This window comes from Gadus morhua, chromosome 10 (assembly GCF_902167405.1).
Source record: "Gadus morhua chromosome 10, gadMor3.0, whole genome shotgun sequence".
NCBI classification, from domain to species: domain Eukaryota; kingdom Metazoa; phylum Chordata; class Actinopteri; order Gadiformes; family Gadidae; genus Gadus; species Gadus morhua.
The window spans coordinates 22783883-22793882 of NC_044057.1; the positions used below are offsets into that span (position 1 = coordinate 22783883).

At 39.7% G+C, this 10000-nt stretch overlaps 4 protein-coding genes across 4 annotated transcripts in view; 3 read left to right on the forward strand and 1 right to left on the reverse strand.

Moving 5' to 3' along the window:
- Positions 1-2000, forward strand: part of rpl26 (ribosomal protein L26) — a 2384-nt gene extending 384 nt beyond the window's left edge. Inside the window, exons 2-4 of the mRNA XM_030367893.1 lie at positions 373-544; positions 640-780; positions 1831-2000. Coding sequence (XP_030223753.1) covers positions 377-544; positions 640-780; positions 1831-1959 — 438 coding nt within the window. The 5' untranslated portion in view covers positions 373-376 and the 3' untranslated portion in view covers positions 1960-2000. The remainder of the gene's footprint in view (positions 1-372; positions 545-639; positions 781-1830) is intronic.
- A 1049-nt stretch (positions 2001-3049) lies between these two features.
- Positions 3050-4853, forward strand: atp6v0e1 (ATPase H+ transporting V0 subunit e1). The gene is made up of 4 exons (XM_030367894.1): positions 3050-3244; positions 3708-3755; positions 4342-4455; positions 4540-4853. Exons 1-3 carry the CDS (start codon positions 3141-3143, stop codon positions 4433-4435), a joined length of 246 nt encoding a protein of 81 aa, XP_030223754.1. The 5' UTR covers positions 3050-3140; the 3' UTR covers positions 4436-4455; positions 4540-4853.
- A 49-nt stretch (positions 4854-4902) lies between these two features.
- Positions 4903-8515, forward strand: LOC115552116 (vesicle transport protein SEC20). Its single transcript, XM_030367892.1, has 6 exons — positions 4903-5113; positions 5331-5423; positions 5509-5600; positions 5739-5840; positions 6486-6604; positions 7466-8515. Exons 1-6 carry the CDS (start codon positions 4931-4933, stop codon positions 7660-7662), a joined length of 786 nt encoding a protein of 261 aa, XP_030223752.1. The 5' UTR covers positions 4903-4930; the 3' UTR covers positions 7663-8515.
- A 531-nt stretch (positions 8516-9046) lies between these two features.
- The window catches only part of nkx2.5 (NK2 homeobox 5), a 2725-nt gene continuing 1771 nt past the window's right edge, over positions 9047-10000 (reverse strand). Inside the window, exon 2 of the mRNA XM_030367890.1 lies at positions 9047-10000. This exon is cut by the window's right edge and continues 926 nt beyond it. The gene's annotated coding sequence lies outside the window, so the exon portion shown is untranslated.

Below are 10000 nucleotides of genomic sequence, written 5' to 3' on the forward strand. Positions count from 1 at the left end.
TAAATGGATCGGAACCTGTGCAATTCACAACAAACTGTCTACCATCGGATAATGTTATGCCTCTATGCTATCCTTAGCCTGCTAGCTAACGCTTGCTAGTAGTCCAATGCAATACCTTCGCATTCGTTGTCAATAATGCATCTTGTATAAAGCGGAAAATGGTCTCATTGAAATGTCTGGGGTTCTTGTGATACGTAATCACGGATTGTGTTTAAGCTGAACGGTTTTCTGGGAATGGAGGTCTTGAAGTGAAGGTTTTGCCTTCTGGCTCTATCTGCCTGCATGCTGGATAGGGCAGCTTCTATAAGGGATACATGTGAATGAATTTAAAGTTTATCTTTTTCTTCAACAACTCTTTCTATTTGTTTACAGCATCATGAAGTTGAATCCATTTTTGACATCTTCTCGGCGCAAGAACCGCAAGAGGCACTTCAATGCCCCCTCCCACATCAGGAGGAAGATCATGTCCTCCCCCCTCTCCAAGGAGCTCCGTCAGAAATACAACGTGAGGTCCATGCCCATCCGCAAAGATGACGAAGTCCAGGTATGTGCTCCTACGTTGGTAATTGGGGGACTTGTGTGTTCAATTTTCCTCGGACTTCCTGACCGTTATATTTACATTATGGTTTCTTCAAACAGGTTGTCCGTGGACACTACAAAGGCCAGCAGATCGGCAAAGTAGTGCAGGTCTACAGGAAGAAGTACGTCATCTACATTGAACGCGTGCAGAGGGAAAAGGCTAACGGAACCACAGTCCATGTCGGCATTCACTCCAGCAAGGTAAGGTCTTCATGGAGTGCGTTGTACACTCGGGTTGATGTTGTGACAATGCTTACGGTGTAACCAGCTTGCCTCAAGTGCTTGTTTATCATGCTGCAACTTGGGAGTCATTAAACCTATCCCTTTTCAGTTAGAATATAAACATTCCTTTATTTACTGACCAGAGCTTACATTTTTCTGTCCCATTACATTTTTCATAGGATATTTTCCAATGTCTCTTGTAGTGACTTGGCACTATCCTGGTATACCTCCAACAAAGTCGTTTTAGAGAACATTTTCCTGGTTGACTGAGGTTGATTCTTTTCAATGAATGCAAGTGAAAAGTTGTATTTCCAGCCTCCAAATGTCTGAGCTGTTTGACCTATTCTACCTGTCCCACACAGCATAGTAGTCTTGGCAAATTTAATATAATCGTTATGTCACTGGACATTTCTTAGATGATTTTGAGTGAAATGATGGACCTTTATCAGTGCATTCCGGTTGGATTTTTTCGTTGAATAAACAAGTGTTTTAAGTTACCCTTTCAGTGATAGTGTTGCAAGGGAAGCTCCTGTCAGCGATATTTCCCGTTAGTAGAATTGTTTTGAAGCCACATTTTCACTATTCTCCATCACCCTTTGGTTCAGTTGCTGTTTATGTAAACGGAAGATGATGAAGTCTGATTTGCACGTTGATGCCGTTCTGTTAACATTCAATTCAGTTTTGTTTGGCACAAACTGTTCTTCGACCATGGTTTCTTGTTCCCCTTGTCTCTTGGACAGGTTGTAGCTTTTGCCATTTCTCCTCAAGGTTTACCTAAAGCTTTTTTGTATAGTTGGGTGGTGTAAACAGTTGAGTCCAATCTTGTGTCAAGCTGGCCTATGTCTATTATACTCGTAGTTATTAAGAGCATTTAACTGTATTGGAAGTTGTCTGCTGACTGCCATTCAACTATATCATAGACGTTTTGAATTTGCTTCCACAAAGCAATATCCTCTGGACAAGGATATCCAATGAAGGCACACTGAATCTCGGGATGTTGTATTAATACTAAATGTATCTCTTTACCAGGTTGTGATCACCAGGCTAAAGCTGGACAAGGACCGCAAGAAGATCCTGGAGCGCAAGGCCAAGTCTCGCGCTGATGGGAAGGAGAAGGGCAAATACAAGGAGGAGACCATTGAGAAGATGCAGGAGTAACAAGACCTTTTGCCTACAAAATAAACTGTTGTATAAATGGACTTCACGTTTGTCAGCCTCAATTTTCTTTCTTTATAATGGTTTGTAGGTTTTGATAGTCAGTTTGAGGATTTTAAATACTGGTTTTATATGCCATTTCGTAACATTTTAGGCTCGATGTTTATTTAGGTATAATGCAAGCACTGCTTACAGCTTGCATTTAATTGTGAAATAACTTGACACAGGATACTAATGCATTTCTTCAATGCAGTCACTTGTAAATGTCTTAAGGGATAACTAATGGCTTATGGCTTGATTCCAAATACTAAAATATCAGACTGTCAAGACTTGGTCTAAAACTTTCAACATACAAAGGAAGGGAATCTAGGATTACTGTTTTGCCTACGACCGGGGGGTTATTATCGGATGCAACCTCAATAATTTGTATACTTTCATGAGCAGATAACATCCTTTTTAAAGGTAAATAGAAACCCCCTTTAATGGAGAACACTTAAAATCATGCAATATGTGCACGAAATAGATTTGAGCACAGGTGGGCCACCTGTTGGCCTGGGGATTTCTGCCTGACCCAGCTCGACGGTCGGTCGTCCGCCGGGGGCCGCCCAATAATGTTTCTCTCCTTTTAATCGCGAAACATCTCAAGGTGATGGAGCACCGCTATGAAGGTCTCCCTATTACAGCTCCTTCCTCCAGCCGTATGAACAAGGCTTTCCCCGCGTCTTGTTCCTCGGGGCCAAAGCACGAAGTTCCCTTGGTCTGCCTCCTTCGCCAGCTATTTGACAGCGTCTGATCCAAAGAGACGTCAGGCACCGCTGGGTGGACATTCCTGTGTACTGTAGACTATAGCCAACCTCCGCTGGATAGGTGAACGAAACAATGTATAACTGTTTGCAGAGTTTTGATAAAATATATACACATATATTTTCCCCTTTTTAAACATTAAAAGACAATTGTATGCTTTAACAGATTGGTATCAAGCACTACACCGACTTAATATTATTCGAACCATTCCTGAGGACCGCCTCCAGACGCGTGACTCCCAATTCGTGTTCCTCCTCCTCAACTCTGGTCATGTGATGTGCTGTGGAGTTTTGTCGTCGTTCATTTCCTTGCAGTCAACTTCTGCACCCACTTCAATTACAAAGTTTTTACCTTGTCTATTTGTTTATACGTAAGGAACTATGGCCGAACTATCTTTCACGATCTCCATAATCGTGATGACGGCCTTCTGGGGTCTTGTTGGCATTGTTATCCCATTCTTTATTCCTAAAGGACCCAACAAAGGGTGAGTTTGTTAGCTTCACCGGCTAAATAAACCTAGCCGGTTAGAAAGAGTTGTATACCTTGGTAAATTACATCTATTTGGATATATTAAATATACTTTTAAAGAGTAGACTATTCTCTACTTTAAATTACAGTTCACTTTCATATTTTTTTTTTTTACAGTTACTGTCGCTTCAGTGCTAATAACTTGGAGAAGTGCTGTCAGGCAGGCTCAAATAGACATGAGTGAAGCTATTCTTTAAAAACATCTTGTATTTTATTTATGCAGAATAATCCTTACGATCGTGTACTTAGTAATGCGCTCTAACGTACACTAGAGCACACTAACAAATTTGAGTATTTTCGACAGTGGATAACTTCCCTTTTCTGCATGTGTCACTCAATCTTTGGTTGTATCATATGATCTGGGAGAAATTATGCCACTGAAGGTTGACAATTCCTTTCCCATATGTTTCTTATTGCAGTGTGATTGTAACCATGCTGGTAATGACAGCCGTATGTTGCTACCTGTTGTAAGTATTTCCAACCTGTAGCATGTGATGTTGTTCACTCGAAGTGAGGTTTCAATGGATGATTAGAAAATGTGTTTTTTTTTAAGTAAAATGTACACACATTTGCAAAAAAAAATGTAATGGTCCAACGACAACAGATGAAAACTTGACAGACTGTCTACGAAAGCTTGTTACGTTTCAAAAGCGATGTTTGCTCACAGTTTACCGTCTTAAAGCTGTTATGTGTATCGAATCGATTTTGTAGTGATTATATATGATGAATAAAAAATAAATAGAATTTATGGCTGATCCCTCTTGGCACATTTCTAAATTTCTACCTAATGGTTTACAATTTCACACGATTCAGTTAACGACAGAGTCAAGTTACATTTCAAAGGACGCTAGAGGGCAGTAGAGACGAGAAGTAATGTCGCCGAGTGGCTCTCATTTACCATCCTGTGATAACCCGTTAATACCTAATGCCACATTTTATAAGCCAACACATTAGATTAGAATTATAATGATCACGAAAAGCTGCTAGAATTATTTTAAGTTGATGACTTTCAGAATACTCTTGATTGGTTTGCATTAATTGTGATCCCTCCAGTTGGTTGATAGCCATTCTGGCCCAGCTGAATCCACTGGCCGGACCAGCCCTATCCAATGAAACCATCTGGTACCTCCGCTACCACTGGGACTAGAACATCGATAACACAAAAAAGTATTTAACTTTGTAGTTTGAATTGCACACACTATCTGCTCTGGCATGTTAGATATTTATGTAACCGATATTTTGTGTGTGCAGACTATAGACTTCTCAACGATGGACCCAAGTTGATGCTGTACACCAATGGAGAACATGCCTTTCACTCCTCATTGACCAATTGGGCTACTTGTTAATCTGCATTCAAATGTGTGCCTTACTGTTTGTGGCAGTGGTGTCTTGGAAAAAAGATTCCAAAAGGATTGTGGACAATTTACAATAACTTAAAAGAGTATTTTTCCTTACAATGGGTTGTCCATTTTGATGTTTCTTCAGAGTTGTCTCTGTTTGTGTTGTATTTGTAAGTGATGTATATATGCTTAAAATGAAATAATAAATTATCAGATGTAGTGCGATTGTGTGTCAGGTGTTGCTAAGACAATCTAAAAGCTAAAGGGTAAAGTTATCTTGTCTTGAGTTGAACTAAAGCAAAATGTTTAGGAAGCGAATCAAAGATTTAGTTCATGAGTCAAATCTGATCAGCGGGCTTCATGCTTGCCGTAGTCGCAGCGGCACCACCAACCAACCGGCCAACATGGCGTGCTTGGATGTACACGTCCGAATATGCGAACAAGAAATACTTAAATATGATTTGGAAATAAAGGCCCTCGTCCAGGTAAGAACATTATGTCATTGCTATCTAAGTATCATCATATACTACGCAATGACCGTTTAATTTGTCATTTGTGTACCGCTCGTTAACCGGGGACAGGCGACATGTTCAAAAATAGCAAGTATTTCCGCCGCTGTGTTCACATTTGATTGTGCTGAGGTGATAACTTGTTTTTGGAGGAGCTGTTGACTGTTATTCCGTCTGTTAAATATTCGACTAGGATGTAAGGGAGTGTACGGGACCTCAAAGCACACTGACAGAACTCAATTCAAAAGTGATAGAGAGTTTCCAGAACCTCAGGCTGCGGATACAGGTAACATACATTATGAATATTTATTCTATCTAAAGCGAAAGTACACAACCACAGACGCTTGAACTTGGGTGGTGTTTTGCCACAGGATCTAGAGCAAATGGGCTTGGAGCAGGACAAGGAGTCTGATAAGCAGGCTTTACTGCAGCAGGTAGAGGGTCATCGAAAACAGATGATCAGGTAAAGTGTTTCTCGATTAGTATAGGGTTGAGTTCATCAATATAATATGGTTTAGCAATTAATCTATTTGTCAATTAGGCCTAAGTCGTTTATGCAGAAGGTATTTGTCACCCATACGCTGCTTTATGATTTTTGTAGCAACCAAATTGCTTGGAGAAAAGCAAACCTGACCAGTAAAATGTCAATCGATGCCCTGGAGAAGGAGGCTCTGCTTAATGGAGACGATGCTTTGAGGAAAAGGTGAGCTTCCACTTCGGGGGTCTAGGTCACATCATACAAAAATGTTGCCATAGCAACTTAGTCATTTAAGACCCGATTAGATTTGATTAAATGAAAACCAAACATCAAAACCACATTTAAACCTTTGTGCAAATTTAAATGCACAAAGGTTTAAATGATGGGTTGAGATGTAAATGACAATATTTTCCTTCATTAAAATGCCCTTTATAGGTATTACGGGTAGTAATGTAATCCAGTCCACTATATAATAACGTTCAGGCAAAAGTAATTTATGAGCCTTAAGTTATTGATGAACTAATCATTAATACCAGCTGGTAGGCTGATCAAACGTTCATACATCTGGGTGGACACTCATTTGAGGTCCCTCGAGGGTCGATCTAGTCTTGGCTTGTAATGCCTAATAAACATCATACCTTGTGGTCAAATATGAACCCTTTGAGATTGTCATAAACATCTACAAATCTGTATTCGTATTATTTTAATGATTAGTTCATCGTTAACGAATGGCTTATAAATGAGTTATGACTAAACGCTATTATGAAACGTAACTTACCAGTATTCCTTTAGGTGTTCACTTAATGGAAAAATACAGGTAACCCTTTGACGTTATTGAATAGATTTGTTCGTCTTCCCTTTCCTTACCAGGAAGAAGACCAAGGGGGACCTGACTCAGACCTCCAGTGACATCACAGAGAGCCTGATGAGCATGAGTCGTATGATGGCACAGCAGGTGGAGCAGAGTGAGGACACCATGACAACACTGGGTGAGTTGGTTTCTGCTAACCTAATTATACAACAAATCTGGGAGGAGCCAGAGGTACAACAACATCAGGTTACGTTCTTAAAGTGTAAAGTTCAAAATGATAAAGCGCAAACAGCGCCGCCTATGGGCCAAATACAGTTATGACTAGCAAAGTTAGGTGTGCTTTGTGTACTGTCCCCATCTGTTAAACGGGTTTGGTTCAGCTGGCTGAGGTCATCCGCTTGATGATCAAGGGTATTTCTCGCCGTGCTTCACAACTGCTGCAATACAATACGTGAGGGAAACTGGGCTTTTCAAAGTACCACAAGCTTATTTTGGAGAGGACGGCATCAGACAAAGGCTCAATCTCGGGAAGGGCTTTAAACTATAAGGGGAAGGATAGCATAGTGTCTTTGAATATGACTACGGGATGTACCCCAACAGTCTACCAGTAGGCCTCCTTGAGAATCCCCCATTCCAGCTACAGATGATTATCTAAAATTCACTCTTTGGCTAAAAGTCTCTGCTAAAGGCTTGGTAACAGACCCAATTTATTTCATCTAGATTCAGAGCTTCATTGTTTTAAAGGATGATCAGATAAGAAAATACAGGATTCTATCAAATCTGAATTACATTTGATTTAGGTAAAAAAAATAATGTGGGCGTAACAGCAGCAACGCAATAAAACAAAATATGAGTAAGTAATAATAACTAATGGCCATATAACAATGAAAAAGCCAGTTATTTTAATCAGGTGAAATATTGAAAATATATACCAGCATATTCGACTACAATTCTCCTCCGGTCCTTTGAGAAGGCGAGAAAGCGTGAGCAACCAAACCCAAACGCTGACCGGCAGAGACGATGTGTGTGTCCCTCGCAGCCACGTCCTCCAAGTCGGTCCAGGAGACCAACGAGGAGTTCAAGGCCATGACAGGCACCATCCAGCTGGGCAGGAAGCTTATCACCAAGTACAACCGTCGGGAGCTCACCGACAAGCTGCTCATCTTCCTGGCCCTGGCCCTCTTCTTCTCCACCGTGCTCTACATTGTCAAGAAGAGACTCTTCCCCTTCCTGTAGGAGACCACCATGGAAAGCCCCCCCCCCCCCCCCCCACACACACACACTCCAAACGCTTTAATATCTCCTCCCATCTGAAGTCGAATACTCGAATACTGCTGCTAGCGAGCCGACTCTGTGCATGGCATTGTGGATGTTGTGCTCTGCTGTATGCCTGTGGTGCTGTTTAGGTGTACTCCGTAGGATATCTATTGATCAATCAATCTCCGGTAACCCATTGCCTCAAAAAAGCAAGCACTGATTGCACACTGGTTCACTAAGGTTTTAGTGTTCTCCGCAAATATCCCAGTAGCAGGAAGTGAGCTGTAGTTCTCTCTATTATTTTGGTGATGCTGTGCATTGCCGTGAATGAGGGCCAATGTCAGTAGAGTTAGCTGGTTTTAAAATATATCTATTTTAATATTGTTATTAATATTCCACCTCTTTTCCTTCTATTGCCCAAAGCTGGATAAGGAAAAGCTTAAAGGTTAACCATATCATTTCTTTATTCCATTTTTTGTCAATCCCTTCTCTCCCTAGTAACTAACGTTATAATAATCCGAAAATAAATACTATTTTATTTTAACACACTTATATTGAGTGTCTTTAATTGAAAATCTCTGGGTGTATTCACTATTTAAAATCCCGACAGTGATTGTTTGCACTGTAATTATCCTGTTATTTGACGTTACATTTAGTTAACCAATTTGAAGAAATTACTTATTTTTGAGAATTGGAGCTTTACATTATTTAATAATCATCCCAATGTTTATTTATATATCATATCCCCTGTTTGCAATTGAATTGTTATTATATAACCTGCAGTATTTGTAAGGCTTACATGGACCAATAAACCATACCAGTGTACTAGCAACTCCATCGTGTAGTGTGCGGTTTAATGCCGATGTCCATACAGCAAACGGTTATAGGAACCACAGTGGCAGCATGGTCGCAATAGTACCATGCCTCCCTGTCCTTCTGCAGATAACACCAGGAAAAGCTGATTAATCATGTGTGTGTGTGTCTGTGTGTGTGTGTGGGGAGAGATATTTTTAGGTTTGTGTGACTGCTATCTGTCTTTGCCTTTTCAACACCTAATAGGAGCAAGTCTATAATGACCTTACAGCCTTCAGATGTAATTGATGTAACCCATTGTTGAGGTTGTTTTTTTTAAATGAACAATTACAGTATTTGGACCTGAAACCCAATGCTGTTGTTGATATACCTGCATGTTTACCAATGGGACAATACCTAGGCTGGATTGGCTAAGCCTTAGGGGATGGCTAAACAGCTCTTGTCTGTTTAAAGTGGTGGCAATTGGCTTGTTCATGTAGAGTAGACACACTCTGCTAGACTCTTGTCTGTATGTAAAGCAAATTGGACTATTCAGGCATGTAGCAAAGTGATCACGTCAATCAAACGCCCATATTCTTGCTCTGGAGATTTAATTTGAAGAAAAGTTTGACTAGTAGGAGTTTATTAGAAGAGAAGTAATTGTGATGTTCTGGGCACCTGTTTCTATTAACATCTTTATTGTATCAACAGCAATATATTGTTTATCTTCCTTCTGAGAAATGTACTTCTGTATATCACTTTGGATAAAAAGGTCTGCTAAGTTATTGAGCTTTAGCATTTTGTTTGAGTTTGATGTTTACCAAAGGACAATATAAAAAGGTTTTTTTATTCCTAAATCCACAAAAAAATGTAATACATCAATAGTTATAGGGCCTGACAGCAAAAGTTTTAAAAAGTAAATGCAAGTTATTAATAGGGTGAAGAAAGTTATTTTTTATTGATCAAATCTTTTACATGTCGTTGTTAATCTTGCACTTATTATATTCTATAATAATATAAACTGAAACAATAGATATTGGCATAGAAAAAATCTTCTCTAACCTTTATTAAAACTTTTAAAACCACTCCGGAAACGGATTACAGTTTTCCGGGTCAAAATCAATTTCAACACAAACCTGGACACTGAACGTATGCGCCAATGTCAATTCTAGAAGGAAAACATTTAGTACCGCATTGAGGCCCAAATGCATACGTGCCGACGATCCAGATATTTGTAAACTTAAGTAACCTTTTAGCCCCATCTGAGCAAGTTGAAGGAAGTTGGGTAACAGCCACTTCAACGCTTTAACCCGAGACTAACCATATGGGATTTTACGGCATGTAATTGAATTAGGCCTTAAGGTATTATAAGCTATAGCCTCCTACCCAAAACGTATATAGTGCCTATGTTAGTTAAATTAGTTATGGGCCTATTTATTGATAATTATTATATAACCCTAGGCTATATGACAACAATACAAAGTAATTTTTAGGCCTACACATTAAAAAAAGGCTCTAAGACTTT

What these genes read in the sequence shown, in the direction of transcription:
- atp6v0e1 (XM_030367894.1), top strand. Translation starts at nt 3,141, where the DNA reads ATGGCCGAACTATCTTTCACGATCTCCATAATCGTGATGACGGCCTTC. An exon ending in CCTAAAGGACCCAACAAAGG is followed by an intron (nt 3,245 to 3,707) that starts GTGAGTTTGTTA and finishes TTCTTATTGCAG; the next exon opens with TGTGATTGTAACCATGCTGG. An exon ending in GCCGTATGTTGCTACCTGTT is followed by an intron (nt 3,756 to 4,341) that starts GTAAGTATTTCC and finishes TGATCCCTCCAG; the next exon opens with TTGGTTGATAGCCATTCTGG.
- LOC115552116 (XM_030367892.1), top strand. Translation starts at nt 4,931, where the DNA reads ATGTTTAGGAAGCGAATCAAAGATTTAGTTCATGAGTCAAATCTGATC. An exon ending in CATCGAAAACAGATGATCAG is followed by an intron (nt 5,601 to 5,738) that starts GTAAAGTGTTTC and finishes TGATTTTTGTAG; the next exon opens with CAACCAAATTGCTTGGAGAA. An exon ending in GGACACCATGACAACACTGG is followed by an intron (nt 6,605 to 7,465) that starts GTGAGTTGGTTT and finishes TGTCCCTCGCAG; the next exon opens with CCACGTCCTCCAAGTCGGTC.